Below are 19,934 nucleotides of genomic sequence, written 5' to 3'. Positions count from 1 at the left end.
TGTGGGCCTTTACTCACTAAGTCATAACCCCAGAATATATTATCCTATTTTTTTGAAGATAACAATGCCTTTGAACTACTGTTTTCTTGGAAATTGGCCACTCTTCGCCAGCCCCCACTAATAGCACCATCTAGCGTCTGGTTTCTGCAGTAGTGTCCTACCTAAGTGGTCATGTGCTTCTCCCTTAATCCCCTGCAATCACCTCTGTGCAGAGCACCCAGTGTCCCTTTTAAATTTAAGTTGTATCATACAAAAATAAAGAAAATATATATTGAACCTGATTTGCCCATCATTTTACTTAAACAGCCATCCAAAAGGCCAATAATTGTTTTACCAGCACCTGTTTTATACTGGGTTATTGTAAAGTAAATCTCAGGCATCCTATCATTTCATCTATAAATAATCCAGTATGTATATTAACAAAAAAATATCACCACAATATCATGCATCATCTCATCTAAAAAAAATTAACAGTAATTCCTTCACATAAAATATCAAGTCAGTGTTCACACTTCACCAAGGGTCTGTTTATTTTATGAGTTTTGTTTGGGTCTTTTTTTGGTCATTTGTTGTCTTTTTTATTTTTTTAAAGATTTTATTTATTTAGTCTTATTTTTTATTTATTATGTTTTAATATTTCATTTAAATTCAATTTGCCAACATATAGTCGTTTGTTGTTTCAGTTCAGATCCAAATAAGGGCCATACATTGCAGCTAGTTGAAATGTCTCCTAAAGTCTCTTTTGATCTATAGGTTCTCCTTGAATTGCTTTTTTTCCTTGCAATATGCAGACTGAACCAGTGGGATAATTTAATGGGTTTCTTTGTCCCTATATTTTTTTGTAAATTGGCAGTTAGATTTAGGAGTTTGATAAGATACTGTTATTTTGAATTTTTCATTTTTATTTCTTTTGCAAGAGTACTTCATAGGGGATGTTACATGCTTCTGGTTGTCTCTCTTTTGTTGCCGAGTTGGCAGCCACTGATGATCATGGCCCCCAGCTACTGGGTGTCACAAAACGGTGGTATCTTATCATTCCTTCTTTGTTTATTCATTGGAACACTTCTGCAGTGAGAAGCGTTCTCTCATCAACTATACGAGTACCCTGAGGTACAGCAGGGGAAGGATAACAGCCTATAAAAGTGACCACAGAAGTTCTTGTTTGGTTGGTTTTGTTTTTCATATCATTGGTAATTCATGGATTTAAGCATGCTTAGTTTTTTAAATCCGTTGCAGTTATTGCTGATATTAATTTTCAGGTTGTTCCATTTTGCCCTTGGGAGCCTCTTCAGATCGACTTCTGAGTCTCTGATAGTACCCAGTAGTCGTTACTGAGCTGACACACAGGCCTGGATTGTCAAATCAGATGTGGGAATCAGCAGCAAGCTTGCTTAATAACTTCAAGGCAATCAGGAGGCTCAGATGAAGCACGGAGACATCTGAGACCTCAAGCCTTATCTTCTAGATCCTTCTTCCCCACATCAGTAATAATTTGAAATAGAGTCTTTAAGTGAGGCTCACAGGATTTCTGACGCAGGGGGCACATTTAAATTGTGAAATATTCCATTTATGCGGCAGAGAGTTATAAAACTTTCCTGGGACATTCTGTAGGAAATCATGTCTTCAGGCAGAGTTCTAGGTTTTATTAGTATAAGCAATTCTTTAGCTGAGGACACAGATACCATCTCTTCCTCCTAGTAATTAGTCTTAATCTATTTACTTGAAGGTTCAATTGACAAAGGGATAAGACCCTCTCACCTGCCGCCTTTTCTATTCCCCAAGGATATGCCTCCATTAAAGAGAGTGAAGGGTCACAGGCCAGCTGCTTTAATGCCTTCCTCCCAGCTGCCTTCCTGGCTTACTGGGATGACTTAGGTACTCCATGCTCAGTTATACATGCTCTGCCCCAGACCTTAAAGCAACCATTTCTCCAATGACTCCTGCTGCTTTGTAGTGGTAAACGGTATTTAAAGATCACAGTCTGGGGGCTAGCAGAAAACAATCCCTTGATGAACATTTTTTACACAATATTCTTTGCACACTTCTTTGACCATCTCCCTAGGAAAATTTCCTTGGGGGTGAAACGATCTATCAAAGAGTCCATAGTTTAACCTTTGATTCACGGACCAACAACAGCATATTATCAACTTATATCTTGTCTGGCGGGAATAACTGTTCTTGGGAATACCCAGTTTCCCAGCATCCTCTCCAACCCTGGGCACAACAAGGTTGTGTTATTTAAATCTTTCCAAATAACAGATCAAAAGTGATCATACTAGGGTTGATTTTTTTTTTTTTTTTTTTTTTGGCATTTGTTGGATACTGGAGGAGATGATACGTTTTCATATTATTTACTTGTTTCTCTTTATTTTGTGAATGCACTGGTTATATCCTATGTCTGATTTTCTTCAGTATTTGAGAAATATCAATTATTAGGAATATTTGTGGAAACATTTCCTGAAGTTATTATTTATCTTTGGTCTGTGTTGCATTTTATTTAAAGTATTTTATTTAAAGTATTCATATTAACAGTATTTGAATCTATAGAGATGAGCATGATTTTTTTTCTCCATCAGCCAAAACACATATAAAATTTTCCATCTTAACTATTTTTAAGTGTACGGTACAACAGTGTTAACTATGTGGGCATTGTTATGCAACAGACCAGTTTCATCTCCCAAAACTAAAACTCTGAATCCTTTGAACATTTCCTCTTTTCCCCCTCGCTGGCCCCTAGCAACCACTGTTGTACTTCCTAAGACGTCTTACTTTTTAACTTTCCATCCATCAGAGTCCTCAGACTTTTCCTTTATAGTTTAGCTTTTGTGATTATAAGACAAAGGTTTATTGTCATAAATAGTGTCATAAATACCCACTAACCAGCACTCAGTCAAGAAACAGAACATTGCCAGGAGCACCCCAGAAGCTTCCCATGTACTCTTTCCAGTTGCAACTCGCTCCCTTTCCTTTCCCTTACAGGTCAGTGCTATCCTCACTTAAGTGGTATCCATTCCCTTGCTTGGTTGATCATCTAAGTTTGTTTCCCCAAAACAAGTCAGTTTCCTTTTGCCTGATTTTGAACTGTATCTAACAGTGTCATAGTGTGTATATTCTATTATAATTTGGTTCTGTTACTCAGTACTATTTGTGACGTTAGTCCATGGTATTACCTGTGACTGACCTTTGCATTGCTGTGTCCTATCCCATTATGTGAACATACCACAGTGTGTTCATGCATTCTTGTATCAGGGAACATAGAGATTTTTGAGACACTTATGACCATTTTTGTATGTTTCTTCACATACATGTACACACATCTCCTACTCCGCTTTTTTCTCAGATATATGCCTGCAGAGAACTGCATGTAGGACCGTAATGTATAATAAAGAGCTCTTTAACTTTAGTGGATAATGCCAGATTGTTTTACAAAGTGATTGAAACAATTTGAACTTCCAACAGCCGAAATCGAGAGAGCCTAGCATGTACTTTCTCATCCTTGTTTGCTCTTGTCCTATTTATTTTTGCCATTTGGTGGGTGCTTAGTAGTGTATTACTGTGGTATTGTTTTTCACATTGTTGATCAAGTGAGGTTCAACACCGTTTCATATATTTATCGGCCATTTGGATTTCTTCCTTTGTAAAGTGCCTATAGAAGTCTTTAGCCCAATTTTTATTGGGTCACTTGCTTTTTTCTTATTGGTTTGTAAGAGTTCTTTATATATTCTGGACAAAGGCTCTTTGATGGCATTATATGTTATTAATATCTTCTCCTTTCTGGCTTATCTTTCCTTCTCTTTATAGTGTCTCTTGAAGAATGTATAATCTTAATTTTGACATAGTCAAATTATTCTAGTACTTTTCAGTGTTGTTTTAAGATGATGTAAGTGACCTTTAAAAACCTAATTTGTTTCCTTAACTGAAAAAACCAATATTTAAATGTGCTTATTGTAAGCTTGAATTATTTTACGGCTAAGAGCTTGGCAGACCTTCACTTCAAAAAGAATGTCAATGACAATAATGGCCACAATGTTTAACATCTGAAGAACACTTTCATCATTTTCACAGTCAGGTCGTCCATATAACCTAGAATTTTTAAGTCATTATAATTCTGTTTGGCTCTCCTTCAACAAATAGATCCTGCAGCATATATGATTATCTTATTTTCTGTAACTCCCAACTGAGTACCATCCTGTGCCACCTTATGGTGCTGATATATATGCATATGGGGTCCATATGGGCATATGTCCCATCTTCCCAACTGGGCTGAAAGCTCCTTGACATCAGAGAATTTGTAAATGCATCTTTGTATCTCCTGTGGTGCTCTTCATTAAGTAAGCAACTAAAAAGGTGATAATAACATGCAGGGCCCCTGAATACTTAACCCTTCATAAGAAAAGAAAAATGAAAAAAAAAAAAAAGAAAGAAAAGAAAAATGAGTTTAAATAGACATGAGATCAAGTTTTCTTTTAAGGATTACATGGCTTGTTGCAGTACTAATATATAATTGATGATTGCTGATTACCCAAACCTCATTTCAACCAGTCGGTATAATCACCTTCACTTTCCAGGACTCTGAATGCACAGTTCATTTGTCTTCCACATCGTTGTCTATTCTACTGTATGGCCCCCCCGGTAGAGATATTGATGGGGGCCACGGGGGAGCACAGATCATTCAGAACATGGACAATCTATTTTCTTCTTGAATGTCACAAAATCCAAAATGTGGTTTATTCTCATTTGCTTCTCAGGTAGAAATGAGTCCTCTGGAGAATGCAATTGAAGTATTGGAAAATAAAAATCAGCAGCTGAAGACTCTGATTAGTCAGTGTCAGACAAGACAGATGCAGAATATCAATCCCTTGACCATGTGCCTGAATGGAGTTATAGATGCTGCGGTGAATGGTGGGGTTTCCAGGTATCAAGAGGTGAGGATTCAGTGTTGTTGTTTGAAAGTTTTTAAATGGGGGCAGCTGGGTGGCCCAGTGAGTTGTGTCTGCCTTCTGCTCAGGTCATGATCCCAGGGTCCTGGAATCAAGCCCTCTGTGGGGCTCCCTGCTCAGCGGGGAGCCTGCTTCTCCCTCTCCCACTGCCTCTTCCCCCTGCTTGTGCTCTCTTTTGCTTATCTCTCTCTCTTTCTCTCTCTCTAATAAATAAAATCTTAAAGTTTTTAAGTGTGATTTCTTAGGGGTTCAGAAGTCTTTTTTCAAAATATGTACAAATTGCCACATGCTAATATAGGGCTCCCACTGATACAGAGTTCTTTGTTAAGTAGAGCAGTCATTTGTGATGCACACTTACTCCATTTTCCTATATGTGATATTTTGAGGACAAAAGTGTGTGTGTGTGTGTGTGTGTGTGTGTGTGTGTGTGTGTTCTTGGGTGAATAAAGGTTATCAAGATTGTTGAATAAATGTCTACCTAAAACCAGTTCCCTGACCAAAGAGGTTCCCGGGCATAGAAAAATCTGATCTTGTTTAGAAGATTCTTTAAGTTTTCATCTGCCCTTGTGGTTTTAAACAGAAAAGCACAACAGCTTGGAAGGTGAGGCCACGGTTTTAGTCATACTGACTCTTCAAGCACTTTATTTTATGATATAAAGCTTATTGATTTGGATTTGCTACTTGCTTGCTATATCAAAGACACTTATTTACATAATTTCTGCTCTCCCTTAAACAATCCTTTCCTTATAGGCCCTTTCTGACCAGCTGTCCATAGTAGGAGTAATTCCTTCTGCCACCACAAATGTGGTTTACACTGATGCTTCTTTAAAGATACTGGGTCTTTAGTAGCAGGTTTGTGGCTCGTACTTTCTTTTTAACTTCCCTGAAGTAAACTGACTATCCCTTCTCTCTCTCTAGGCATTTTTTGTCAAAGAATATATCTTAAGTCACCCTGAAGATGGAGAGAAAATTGCACGGTTAAGAGAGCTGATGCTTGAGCAGGTAAGGTGGGGGCAGAAGCCAATCACCTTCTCTCTTTCCTGCCTAGCTATGCATGGTTACCCAGAGACCATCTACTTGGCTTTCTACGTCTGTGTTCTAAGAGAAGCCATCAGTCAGGGGTTAGGGATTCATCTGTAATGTATTCCAGCTTGCTAATTTTTATTTTTACTTTCCACTTTGAATCAGCAATAAGTAAACTGTGAGTAAACAATGAGTAAACTATGAGTAAACTAAGCCCCTTACAACAGACCGCGTCACGTAGTCTCTTGGAACAATGCTTGAAGTTTGTCTCCCTAAAGACTTGCTGTAGGCTTGATGCCAACTTTTCCCTCAAAATTTTGGGCTCGGGTATCCCTGGGTGGCGCAGCAGTTTAGCGCCTGCCTTTGGCCCAGGGCGCGATCCTGGAAACCCGGGATCGAGTCCCACGTCAGGCTCCTGGTACCTGGAGCCTGCTTCTCCCTCTGCCTGTGTCTCTGCCTCTCTCTCTCTCTCTCTGTGACTATCATAAAAAAAAAAAAAAAATTGGGGCTCAAATCAAGCCAGCTCAAAATAAATGAATAGATAAATGAACAAGTGAAGGAATGAGATTCTAACTTAAATGTTCCAGTGAGGGGGCAATCAATAGACTTTGCTTTAAAACAAAGACTAAAAGCCTATAGCTCATATGATATGGACAAAACTGGATACAAGCTCATCATTTTCTTCTCCAGAGAAGCATGGTTTATTTATTTAGTTACAGCAAGTACAAAGAACTAGAGTAATCTCTTGCCTGCTGTGTTCCTGCAGATAGCTCCTGGCCTGAAAATGGTTTGAAAACCTCTGAAGTAGGAGATGTGAGGTTAAGAGGCTGGGGTTGAATAGGAAATAAAGACATTTTAGATCCATAAAAAATAGAATACATATGATAAAATATGACCAAGGCATCTCTTTCTACTTGATAATACCAAATTAATCAACAAATAAGGCATGCCCTTTGGGGTTAGAAAGTGATGAGGCTGCACCTGATTTTCATCCATATTTTATGCTCTGCAGGCTTAACCCACAGAACTTAATACTTGGGAGAAAGAAGTGGCCATGGACAGGGACCATGGCTGGAAGAGGGTCAGTTATGCAGCTTCTGGAAAAGAGAAAAGAGTTACTTTAAGTTGACCTGCAAGGAAATAGAGAATAAGTTAAGTTCTCGATGTGGCCCTGGGGGCGATATAGATACTAGAAGTGAGCAACTTAGGTTATTCAGTTCTATGGAATGATTATGGCCTTTGTTGATATTCAAAATCACATGTATTTAACCCATGCACAGTCTCTTGCGAGTGGTTTGCCTCACTGCAGGACTCTGACTTGGTGTCTGACTGAAGTCTTTCCCCAGAATTAAAATCAAAAGGGCCAAGGAGGCTCTCAAGAAAAATAAAATTGGAAACCTTTGTTTCCTCCATATCTTGCCTGGTTATGTTCACAGGGTCTTGTGGCAAGAGCCTTGACACAAGGAACCTTTAGATCTCTGTCATAGGTCAAGCAGTCAAGCGTCTGCCATGTGACCTTGGGCCGGTCGTGCCATCTTTACTACTGTGGTAGTAGGGGACTGGGGATTAGGCTAGCGAGGGCACCATCCTCCTCTGGACCTCTGTGAGCTGGTTCAGGTAAACTTCTAGGAGACTCGGAGATGCCCCAGTGGCTCTTCCAGAAAGGATTTGTTGTCCCAGCTGATGGGAGTGGTGGCCGTCGACAGACACCTTGGGCTCGCAGGTCCTTTAGCCTCAGCTGCAGAATGCTCCCCGGCCCAAGACCACCTGGTCTTGGATGGCCCACATCCAAAATACACATACAAAGCTGAGGCCCAGGGCTCCCCGGTGTGACTTCTCTGTGTCTTGGCTTCTTTTCAGTCTAGTCCTGCTTCTGCCCCTCCCATCCCTGTACAGAGGGTGCTGGATGCTCTAACCCACCAGGCTCAGTCCTGTTTGACTTGAGCTTTCAATCTTGAATCTTCATAAAATGTAAAGAGAAAAACCACTGTGGTGATGCTGTGATGGGCTTTCCTCACAGTCCATGAAATTCGTTCTTTTAACCACTTTAGGATGGGGCATTTTTTAAAATGTAAAAGACAGCTAATACTCAAAGGAATTAAGCACTATTAGTAGTTGAAGAACAAAAGAAACTTGAATGTTTGTGTTCATCTCCTTTGGATCCTCAATGCAGGAAATCTTTTCTCGCTCTTTTTTTTTTTTTTTTTTTTAAAGAAGGGAGCTTCTCCTTATTGCATTTTAATAGTGAATCAGAATAATAGTTTTAACAAAAACAAAAAGCAAAAAAGCATAGCAACTATTACAGAATTCCTGTTCCTATTTTTAAGATTTTTAAAAATTTATTTATCTATTCATGAGAGACACAGAGAGAGAGGCAGAGACACAGGCAGAGGGAGAAGCAGGCTCCATGCAGGGAGCTCAATGTGGGACTCGATCCTGGGTCTCCAGGACCATGCCCTGGGCCGAAGGGAGGTGCTAAATCACTGAGCCAGGGTAGCCCCAGTGGCGCAGTGGTTTGGCGCCTCCTGCAGCCTGGGGTGTGATCCTGGAGACCCGGGATCGAGTCCCGCGTTGGGCTTCCTGCATGGAGCCTGCTTCTCCCTCTGCCTGTGTCTCTGCCTTTCTCTCTCTCTCTCTCTCTTTGAATAAATAAATAAATCTTAAAAAAAATTTATTTAAATCACTGAGCCACTTAGGCATCCCTCCTGTTCCTATCTTACCTCCATGTCCTCCTCAACAAATTTTAGAAACCCAGGGGAGGATAGATGGGCAGAGCAGAATCTGATGGAAGAGAAAGAGAGTATCATGGAAAAGGAGGTGCCATCCAGAAAAGAGATCCCTTGGGGAGAAGCACCTGACCCACTAACAGAGAGCAGCTCCTGCCCAATCCTGGAAAGTGCAGAAAGGGACCAACGCCACGTAACTGCTTACAAGGGTTGTTATCACAGATCTAAAATACATGGGAAGGAAGCTTAGGGCAGTAGGAAAATCAGACCTTAGTTGGAATCCCCATTTGTCTTTTAGTACCTGCGGGATCTTTCTGATCCTCTGTGTCCTCATCTGTAAATGAAGGACCACTCCTTACTTGTGGGATTGAGAGGATAAACGAGGACATGTGCCAAATGCATGGTACACTGCTTGACCCCTTTGCAGGCACTTGGAGTTACTCACTGATGTGGGTTTTTTTTTTTCCTTGTCTTATTATCCAGGCACAGATTTTGGAGTTTGGTCTGGCCGTGCACGAGAAGTTTGTGCCTCAAGATATGAGACCCCTCCACAAAAAGCTGGTCGACCAGTTCTTTGTGATGAAGTCAAGTTTAGGGATACAGGTACGTCCACCAAGCATCCATAGGAGGCAGTCTGCCTGCTGCCCGCTGCCCGATGCTGGTTGCTCTTTGTTAGAGGGACCATGAAGCATCCAATAGTGACATCTTTTGGTTTTCCTACCAAACTGCACCATTCCACCAGGGAGTCCTCCAGTATGGAAGTTGCGTCATCTTCTATCTGCCCCCTTCAACTTTTATGAAAACAGAAAAGGGTGAGAAAACTTACGGATGCCGAAACTCACCTTTGTAACCCGACGTAAAGACTGCACAGCAGTAGGCTCAAATACCTCACGACTTGTTTTGCCCACAGAACATTTCCTTTTCTCCCTCTCCAGGAGTTCTCCGCCTGCATACAAGCCAGCCCAGTCCATTTTCCCAACGGAAGCCCCCGCGTGTGTAGAAACTCTGCACCTGCTTCTCTGAGCCCAGATGGCCCCAGGGTAATTCCTAGACGCAGGTAAGTCATATTCTGAATTATCTGACAATTTGGCAGCCCCACAAGATGATCTCGGCTGATTCTCTCATTCTTTATGGCACAATTTGTCAAACACGCGATTTCTTAATGAAATAATTAACCCGCGAGGCAGCTGCAGACATCTGCCACTGGTAAAACAGAACAGCTGAGAAACAAACAGACTCCAACTCTGGATTATGTTGAGGCAAACGGGAGACAACAAAAGGGGATGTGCGTGTGTGTGTATATTTTCCCCCTTCGGTTCTCTACCGCACCAGCAGGGGATAGAGTGCAATTCAGAGACTGAGTGAATGACCTTTCCTTTTCCCCCCCAAAACAGCCCATTAAGTTACCCAGCTGTGAACCGATACTCCTCTTCCTCACTGTCCTCACAAGCGTCTGCTGAAGTAAGCAATATTACAGGGCAATCAGAAAGCTCTGATGAAGTCTTTAACATGCAGGTACTTGACTGGCTTCTTAATCGTCTGCTCGTGTGTATTCCTTTTCTGTCTCCATCCTGAGAGTTTCTGTTCACTCTGCCGTGCTAACGGGCAGATCTGCGGGCAAGAGCTAAGTTAAGGACTCACCTTTAAATGCTCTCATGGCCTTGTGGGTCCCCGCACAGTCTCCAGAGACGTGTCTCCCCAAACCGCCCCATCCACTCCAAGGAGATGTGAGCGAGAGTGGGAAAACCCGGGCCAGCCGTGCAGGGTTAGCTGTGAAACCCACCTGGGACTGGCTCCTTGGGTTCAGGATGCGTGGAGCCTGTCCCCACCCACTAGCCGCCTCGTAGCGTTGCTAAGTGGCCTTTTTGCTTCACGGTACTAGGTGGAGAGGTCGTTCTAAGATTCCTCTACCTACTTACGAGTCAGAAATTTTCCCTGATCAAAAGATTTTGATTGAAGGGAAAAAAAAGCAGTTTTTAAGGACAGGAGTCCATGTAACTCCTGCAACATAAAATTTTACTTAGACACCGCTGCTACAGCATTTATAATAATTTAGTAAGAATAAGCTGAAACTTCCCTCACCACTACCCTTAGAAAAGGGGGCATAATACATGTTGCCAAACTCATGCCTTGAGCACATTTTTGGAGAAAACGAGCAGGTGCATGTTCCACCTTTGAGAAGCATCGGCTGTTTCGGGGCCCCAGGCCGGGGCCCTCCCGAGTGTACTTTAGTCAGGGGGGGCACTGCTCCTGGGCCTAAGTCCCAGGACGTCCACGAAACTAACGCGAGTGCGATCCTTTGGCAGGAGTCAAAAATCTCAGAGTATTTTCTTTCCCTAGAGTATTTTGTTTGTTTTTTAAATCTTGGATTCTTGATTAATCCAGACAGTCTTCCTTATCAGTCTGAGGGTTTTTTTTTTTTAAGATTTTATTTATTTATTTATTCATGAGACACACAGAGAGAGAGAGGCAGAGACAGAGGGAGAAGCAGGCTCCTTGCAGGGAGCCCAATGTGGGACTCGATCCCGGGACCCCGGGACCACGCCCTGGGTCGAAGGCAGATGCTCAACCGCTGAGCCACCCAGGGGTCCCTGAGATTTTTCTAGATTTCTAAATGGCCTTTTTCTTTTCGTTTTTGTTTCGTTCTGTTCTGTTTGGGTTTTTTGGCCTTTTTCAAAGAAAAGAGCAGCGATGCTGTTTTCAATATGTCAGTGTTGTCTGGGGCCTCTAAGCAGTGGGTGATAACAGCTCCCATGTATTTGCAGCCAAGTCCATCTACCTCAAGCTTGAGTTCGACTCACTCCGCTTCGCCTAACGTGACAAGCTCTGCCCCATCGAGTGCCAGAGGTCAGTGCCGGGCTGTGGGGTTGACCCGGGGCGCCCCCGGAGCTGTGGCTTCAGGTTCCTCATCCCTGGCCAGCTGCCACAGCACACAAGCCCTGCAGGCAGGTCCAGCACCACCCCCTGCTGACCCTTCCTTTCCTTCTCTTCTCAGCTTCCCCTTTGTTGTCTGACAAACACAAACATTCCAGAGAAAACTCTTGCCTGTCCCCGCGAGAGAGGCCATGCAGTGCCATCTATCCGACACCTGTGGAACCTTCTCAGGTAGTCCTTATGGGATGGAGATACTAGGAAACAAGCCAGTGTCTGGAATGGCTTACATACCTCTGCAGAGAAGCCCTGTGCCTGCCAGAGGCAACCAGATGGGCTGTTAGACGACAAGGCAAGCTGAGTGAAGAGCCAACCTCTCTGTCCCATGCCTGTTGTTCGCAATTTCTGTTGGAGCCATGTTTCCGATACAGATACACGGGTGGTTGCCTGAGCAGTAAAGCTGAGCGGAAAATGGGAAGTGATTTTGCCCTCCTTGACCTGATGTAACCATCACAAGGGGTAATTAGGTGGATGCGTTGGAGTGTCTGGGTGTGTTTGCATGCGTGTGTAGCAAAAATTTTGAGCGACTCTCGATGTTAGCAAAAGACCCTTGAGCAGAAACAGGACTTGTCCAGCAGCCTCTCCTCTTGGCCTCCCCCTAGTCTGAGAGAGCCTCAGTTGGTTCTTTTCTGGGGTACCCAGGAGAGCAAGGACAATCCTGGTCACCCCTGCCGTTCTTCAATGCACCGAGGGAAGAGCGGTTGGGTGCTTGGGCTTTCCCTGCACCCCGCCCCCCCAAGAGCAAAGGAGCGTGGCCCTCAGCTCCTGCTCCCACTTGATTTTGACGTGGCCTCTCTCACGCCAGGTGAGGACAGGGCTTTGCCCCCCTACGCACTTCGAGGGCTCTGAAGGGGGGTCTCAGAGGCGAAGATTCTTGGGTAGCCCTGAGGTTTACCGATGATCTGGGAATAACTTAGGAGCGGACAACAATACTTATGTATGTTCCGGCTAATTGTTCTGTTTTTCTACACCATCCTGGCAGAAGTCGGTAGCTGCATCTGGAAATGGATGAGAGCGAGTGGGATGTGGCTTGATTGGTTTATCTTTGCTGATTGTGTAATCTTCCCGAAAGCCCCAGGATACCTCCTCTGCACAGCACTGATGTCTCGCAGAAACTCTCTCTGAGTGCGTTTGGCCGAACCAGCTCACCAGTTTTCCTTCCCTTTGTCACTTGCTGTTGCAAGCGAATCTCACCCTTTGTTCCCGTCTGCTCCAGGAGCGCGGTGCCAGCGCGGGGGACCCTGAAAACCTTCCTTGATTAGCCTCCGCCTTGTCCACTTTTGGTAAAATGTGAAGCAGTGTGTAGTTGCCAAAACCTCAGTAATACACATTGCTATGGTGCCTCTACTTTTAAGGACTTGCACTTTTCCCTCTAATGTGTCAGGTAGAAGCACGTAAAATCGGCATTTTCGTGGGTTAAAAATTGTAGCATATTATCCATTTCATGTTTTTAACCTAGGATCGAAAACGTGCCCATCCACTAGAGATTTCTTGAGCTAATATTTCTCAATTTTTATTTACGTTTCCTGCGGCCAGTCTCACATTCCTGTTTATAAAGAGCACCATAGCTTAACTGCTACTCACCAGTTTTCCGTCCATCTTATTATGAAAACCTATTTACCATTTACACCTAAAGTCTAATACAAGCTTCTTAAACTTGAGACTCTTCTCCCCCTTTTTTCCCTTAAATATGATTGAATTCTTGGTTCCTAGGCTCATCATATGCCATATAAAAATTATTTTGAGCAAAAAGTTTCAGTAATGAGACAGTCATCTCATTCTCTAGAAGGTCTCACTGTGACAGCATGTTGCATCATGAAAATAGACTCTTGTGCTTTCCAGAGGCTGCTGTTTAATCATATTGCAGAAGGAGCCTTGCCTCGCAGCGACCCAAATCTTTCTGCACCTGAGAAAGGTGGGTATAAAGCCAGCCCCTCCATCGGTCCCGAGAGGTGTGCGGCTTTGTTTTGTCTTCATCCTCTCCAGTCTACCGTGTGTCTGTGTGGAAGGCAGATCTCCAGTCTGTAATGATCGGGACTCATTTGCCCTTTTGGGGATTCGTGAAAGGTGGTCACTCGTGATACAGTCTTTCCAAACTGTTTTCTTGTAGGGTGTAACAGCAGAATCTAGGCAAATTAGGAACTCCTCTGCGAGCTGGCTTTTGGTGTCAGGTCACCAAGGCGATTCCTGTGGTCCCCGCAGCAAAGCTGCCAGTGAGGCTCCTTGTTCAGCACAGTGAAAATAGCACCTGCCCAGATGGATTCTCTGGTCCCACCCTTTGTTTCCCTTACGAAGCTCATTCTGCTAGTTCATCTGTTGTTTGTGGTGACTCAGGTACTATTTAAGAATTGCAATCCAGTGCATAATGGAGTGTGCCCTGCCTCAAGGTCGCACAAAACATGACAAACACGTGCATAGCCCTTAATAGCCAATTAGCAGCAGTCTGTGCAACACAGCAGAAGATGGAGAGCGGGCTCAGCGCGACTTGCTCCACGGTGCAGGTGGGGGCTCGCAGCAGGTCCCCCATTCGCCTCCCTCAGGGTCAGGCCTCAAAAAGCCCAGCCAGTCTCGGAAGCCAACGAATCGAGTGACTAATGAAACGTTCCCGTAAAGTGCACTTTAATTGTCCTCGTTAAGAGCTAAACTGTATTGTCATTTGAGTCCACAGAGAGATTGACATTAAAACTTTTCCTTGGGAGACTGAAGTTAGTGAGACGGTGGCCAAAATGACTTTAAGACACAAATTTTGCTTTCATGTTAACAAGTCAAATATGAATCTTTGCCTGGAGAACTTGGTGTTTTTCTCAGCCCTTCTACCTACGAAAACCGCAAAGGCGATTTAAAACGACTGAGAAAATTATTTTAAGACCGGTGATTCCACTATCCATTAAATCCATGTGGTAATTTAGAGTAAAATGCTGAAATCCTAGCTGTGTCCATCAGATGGCAGTGTCTGTACAGGGAGCAAGCCACTGGAAATCTTAAGACTTGCTTTTCTGTAAACTTGATTTCCTAGCAGCTATTTATAATCTGGTGTGTCTTGCCCTTGCTCCCAACAAGGGTTGTTCCATATTTCTGCATCTTACTGAAGCGTGGAACAGACAAATTACAAAAAAAGGAATGATACTGTCCCTATCCCAAATCATTTTTCTTAGGACATAGATCAGTGTAATCCATTGATTTCAGGAACGAGGGTCCTTTTCCCAAAGAGTTCGTCAACAGGGTGGTGTGGCGGGGCAATCCTGCCAGGTAGTTGAAATATTTAGCCTGTTCCAAACTGTTTTCTTGTAGGGTGTAACAGCAGAATCTAGAATCTTCCCCCTTGTTGGGCACCAGTTGTCCAGAAGTTTCCACTAAAAACCAAGTTTTAAAATACTTTAGTGACTCCATCCTCCATCTGTTATCCAGCCTTTGTGATTCTCAACAAGATCCCGCGGCCTGGTGTCAAGAGTGGTAGTTCTGTTTGACTGCTTGAGGGGAAATAAACAGACATGACATTGTCCAGTTAAATGTCAGTTATAACTGTGAGGTAGAAAATTAAATAAAGATTTAGTATTTAGGAGGTTTCCTGGGTTGTTTTTGTTTTTGCTTTTTTCTTTAATCCAGTTGGGTTTTTTTTTCATTCTGGATAATTTTGACTTTCTTCTAAGATCTCAGGTGTTCAAAAGGCAAAGTGGACCGTGTGTTTTTAGCTGTGTTATTCCCTTCCAGCTGTGAATCCCACTCCTAGCAGCTGGAGCCTGGACAGTGGGAAAGAAGCCAAGAACATGTCGGATAGTGGGAAAATTCTCTCTCCCCCTGTCCCTCCAAGACCCACACAAACTGGTGGGTATTTGAAGCATTTGAACAATCACTTTTATAAAATAACTTTTATGACTACCCCAGCTTGTCGTGAATTCCTCAGAGAAAGGTAGGCATTTGGTTCTGAGGTAAAAACCTTAGTCTCCCACTCCACTTACAATGTTTTCCCTCTTCCCTGAACTTCTAACTACACTAAGTCACACCATGCTCCGTTCCTTACAAACCCCAAAGACCGATTTTGTAGAATGTTCTGCTGCTAGGCCTCATCCTCAGAATTTGAGGAGGTCCCCTAACCTCACCAAGCCATTAGTATTTTTCTGGATCCTTTGCTTGAACTGCCTCATTCTTATCAATTTCTGCTAACTCAGCCACTTCACTCTTACTCAGGACTGATGCCAGGGTTTCACACTGCCCCAACATAGGAACTGATTAACTCTAACTCTGATAGGCTTGTGGGGAGCATCCAACCTCCCATCCATTGATGTCCCTTGCATAGAGGGGTCTGTATTCAAGAGTGAGTGAAATTTCGCAGGGTGCCTGGGTGGCTCAGTTAAGCATCTGACTTTTCATTTCAGCTCAGATCATGATCTCAGGGTCGTGGGATCGAGCCCCCCATCACATAGGGCTCAGCATGGAGTCGGCTTAAGATCTTTCCCTCTCCCTGTGCTCCTCCCCCACCCCTTGCTCACGCACTCATTTGCATGCTCGCTCTCTTTCTAAACTAAATACATCTTTAAGAAAAAGAAAAAAAGGTGAGATTTCTCAAGGGGTTGATTCAGGGTACTTCATCCCCTCAGGTGGTGGTTTAAGAAGCAAATTTTTAGGCCTAATGTCAGACCTACTGAATCAGAAGTTCACCATTTCTGGGGTAAGGCCGTAGAATTGGTATTTTACCAAACCTTTCTAGATTTTGGGAACCAGTGAAAATTCTGAAGAAACTTTCTTGATGAGCTTATAGCAATAACAGGGCTTTCCAACCGAATAAGCCATTTGCTTGGTGACCTTGGTAACCTTGACATGGTACAGTCCTTAACTTACTCTGCTGACTCTGCCTATCCTGGTGATAAGGAGAGTCTTTTCAACATTTGCACACATCTAGAGTAGTTTTGAAGCTTTACAAATAGAACTGGCCTAAAGCAAGAGGAAATATGACATGTCCTTCACAGATGTTCCTGGGTTGATCGTTCATACTTCATTCGCTATATTTTAGCATCTCATCTTTTTCATTTTTTACTGACTTTCTCTGTCTTTTTAAAACAAACCATGTGCTATCCAGTGTGTTTGGTACTTGCCAAAGCTAAAAGTCACCAGTAGGTTTTGAAGAGCACATGAGGTTTTTCAACAGAACAAGAAATAACTAGGCTTACTCAATAATCCACACTAGAATGCCACCGTGACCCAAGATGGTGAATAAGATTCATCACCCGAGATGGTTAATAAGATTCATCAACCAAGTAATTTGTATCTATTCACGCTGTACATATGTTCAAGGAGTCTGCAGTTTAAACTGGTCGTATCACTAATGTTGGAAACTCAAAAAGCATTTTCAGAGGAACAGTGTTATTGATGGTAGCTAAGATCCTAGGCCCATTCAGACTTAGAGGCCAGAATAATGATGGGACCATTAGGTGTCTGGGGGAGAATGCCTTTCTAGAGAAACATCACTGTGGACATGCTGTGGCTACAAGGGCCCACCGCGGTGGGGTCGCGGAATGCCAGAGTCAGGAGGAGGAGGACCTTGACTTCACCACACATAGCCGTGGCAGGACTGCGGTTCCCAGTCAGGATCTGTTTCTCCACCCATACGGGATTTTCTTCTGTAAGCAACACGCCCACCTGGCAGGCTAGAGCTGACCCTGGTGTCTGAGGGTGGCATGTGCTGATGGCATCCCCTCGGGCTCAAGGCAGAGGCTGCATACCCCCCACAGCAGTCAAGGGCCCCTCTCCCTGGGCTCTAGTGCCGGGAGCACGCAGGTGACCCTACATCTCCCAGTTTAACCCGGCAGGGCTGCCCTCCCTTCTGCACTGATTGCTCTCCTGGTCTGTCCTCATGTCGTCATTCGTGGTCACTGTTGGGAGGTCTGTCTGTCTGTATTTCCTTCAGCTTCGCTCTAGTTTTCCTAAGAGTCGCAAACCTCACTTGGGCAGCAGGGAGCATGGCAGCTCGTGCTAGAGCAGCAAAGCCTGAACTCAGTGAAACCTGTGCAGGTGGAATTGGGAAATGGGGCTCACACGGGCTGCGTGGACTGTGTCACGGCAGCTTTCCACGCACGTGCTTGTGTTTCAGGGGGCAGGGCCTGACCTACCAGCACGTAGAGCAGGGCCGTCGCCTGCTGCATCCCAGGTGCAAGGCTTGAAAACCTAGAGAGAAAAACAGAAAGAGAGCATTTCTTTGCCATGATGATGAAATCCACTGAGTGCTGCTGCTGCCACCGCCACCCCAACCCCACGGCCAGGACAGAGGGAAGACCTGAGTATAAGCTTGCAGGGGAGAAATGGAAAACTTCTTGCTTCTTGTTTGGGCCTGACCAAGGGATTTTTATTCCAGGAGGATTAGGTTGTGAAAGGGGAGGCGGGTGTAGATTTATTCTCACAGACCCCTGCTAGACTGCCTCAGTGGTGTGGGTCTCCCCATTACTGCTCAGACCAGTCAGCAGCTCTTTTCCAAAGACTGCTCCCTGGCACCTCACACATGAAAGCACCTTTGGAAATGGGTCAGGCAGTGGAAAAGCACCGGGACTGAGAAATGGGACATTGGCCCAGTTGGAGCCCCTGTCCCTGCTTATAGCATCAGGTATGTGCTGGTGACTTTTCGCTAATTGGCCCATGTCTTGGAGCTGCCATCCTTAGTGAGGAATCTGCTTTGGATGGGCGTCATTTAGTTTCTCCCTTACCTTTCCTTGCCTAGGAGGGCTTTAGGCACTGGACCATCTGTATGGGTTTGTACACAAGGGCATTTGCAGAGAGTCAACCTCCTGGGTTTTCTCAATTGAAAGGACTTCTCTCTCTCTGTTCACAGCTTCACCAGCAAGACATACGACATCTGTGTCCCCCTCACCTGCTGGAAGGTCTCCGTTGAAGGTATAGTCTCATATTTAGACTCAGGCCAGACACTGGCCCCACCTTCCTTCTTTCCTTAAGACTCATCCCTGGCACACCACTGAGCTGCTTTCATAGGCACAGACCAGGCAAGGGACATCTAGGGAAGGGACGGAGGAAGATTGGTAAGAAGAAACTAGGCTTTCCTTTCAGGAGGCCGCCTCCACAAATGGAGTCATTTGTGTTCAGGTTATTAGCCTCATTCCCCAAATGGTGGAAACGAGAATATACAGGCTAGAGTCTGTGTATACACTAAATTAGGAAACATATTTCCTAGGAAATACACTGTATTTCCTAGGATGTTTCAGTCTGGTCTTACTGGCTTCAGGGACATGGAAGGAAGGAAGGAAGGGAGGGAGGAAGGGAGGGAGGGAGGGAAAGGAGGGGAAGGGAAGGGAAGGGAAGGAGAAAAAGGAAAGAGAAGAAGGAAAGGAAAGGAAAGGAAAAGAAAAAGAGAAAAAGAAGAAAAAGAAAAAGAATTGAAAAACTCAGTAATCAAGCCTAGTAAATGGTCCCCTGTTTCTTTTTGCTTCTGTCAGCCTCACCCATTGTGGCAAAGTCAAAACCAACTTGTTCTCCTTTAATATTTCATACCAAGGTTTTCATTTACATTAGAGTTATATACTTGACAGTGAAAAACAAGATAGTAAAATGAATAAAAAATTTCTAGGAAACAAACTGAAGAAGAGCTTTAAAGGTGAGATGTTTAAATTGATATATAAATGTAGGCTATTTAACATCTCTAAACATACAAAATCCCTCATGAAGGTAAAGAATAATATTTAGTCTCTATCCAAATTGAATCAGACTGGCTGCAAGGATTGTCAATACCAATAGACATTGGTGTTCAGAGCTGCTGCACCAGAGGCAAATATGAAGTTGAAGTGAGTGTTAAAAGAATGATTTTGGATCTGAGTGACTGAGGATGTACATGCTCTGTGTCCTTTTTATTAGGGAGGTATTTCTAGCTAATGTGAAAGAAAAAGGCAAATTAGCTTCTAAAAACACATAGGGGCAGGTCGTGATCCAGTGCATCTGTGTTGCTAAGGATAGTTGCTGATAGAAACTGAGAATCTGGAAAACAAAAGCCCCCAAATGGAGAAAATTGCAAAGAAGTGTGATTTCATTTGCATTGCCAACATTTCTGATGCAGAAATTTGCTGGAGAGAGCAAATTATTTGCTGGGGTTTTTTTGTCATTCTGCAATGCAGCTGTTAATCATAAAGTGCACGTGACTGCCTTCACTCTGGAAGCCACGGACCATCACGTTGATGTGATGGGAGAGGAAGCATCATGATGTTTCCACATCTTACATTTAGCCTTACCCGCGAGGAGCTCCCACGTATTGCTATGCAATTAACATCTGCATTTTCCAACTTGATTTTGCAGAGTAGTGATAAGACGGTAAGTCTTA

The 19,934-nt window shown here is 43.7% G+C and overlaps 1 protein-coding gene across 7 annotated transcripts in view; it reads left to right on the top strand.

Moving 5' to 3' along the window:
* Positions 1-19,934, top strand: part of DOCK4 (dedicator of cytokinesis 4) — a 409,301-nt gene that overhangs the window by 385,070 nt on the left and 4,297 nt on the right. For 4 of the 7 annotated variants that reach the window (XM_041727814.1, XM_041727813.1, XM_041727818.1 and 1 more), the window contains 10 exons: positions 4,749-4,925; positions 5,859-5,942; positions 9,173-9,292; positions 9,625-9,746; positions 10,084-10,204; positions 11,455-11,536; positions 11,685-11,794; positions 13,463-13,535; positions 15,332-15,445; positions 18,441-18,502. In XM_041727814.1, coding sequence (XP_041583748.1) covers positions 4,749-4,925; positions 5,859-5,942; positions 9,173-9,292; positions 9,625-9,746; positions 10,084-10,204; positions 11,455-11,536; positions 11,685-11,794; positions 13,463-13,535; positions 15,332-15,445; positions 18,441-18,502 — 1,065 coding nt within the window. The remainder of the gene's footprint in view (positions 1-4,748; positions 4,926-5,858; positions 5,943-9,172; positions 9,293-9,624; positions 9,747-10,083; positions 10,205-11,454; positions 11,537-11,684; positions 11,795-13,462; positions 13,536-15,331; positions 15,446-18,440; positions 18,503-19,934) is intronic. The other 3 variants (XM_041727817.1, XM_041727816.1, XM_041727815.1) reach the window with 2 other exon arrangements.

Source organism: Vulpes lagopus, chromosome 13 (genome assembly GCF_018345385.1).
Source record: "Vulpes lagopus strain Blue_001 chromosome 13, ASM1834538v1, whole genome shotgun sequence".
NCBI classification, from domain to species: Eukaryota; Metazoa; Chordata; class Mammalia; order Carnivora; family Canidae; genus Vulpes; species Vulpes lagopus.
The sequence above is the reverse complement of the archived record's forward strand: the minus strand, read 5'-3'. Positions and strand labels throughout refer to the sequence as shown.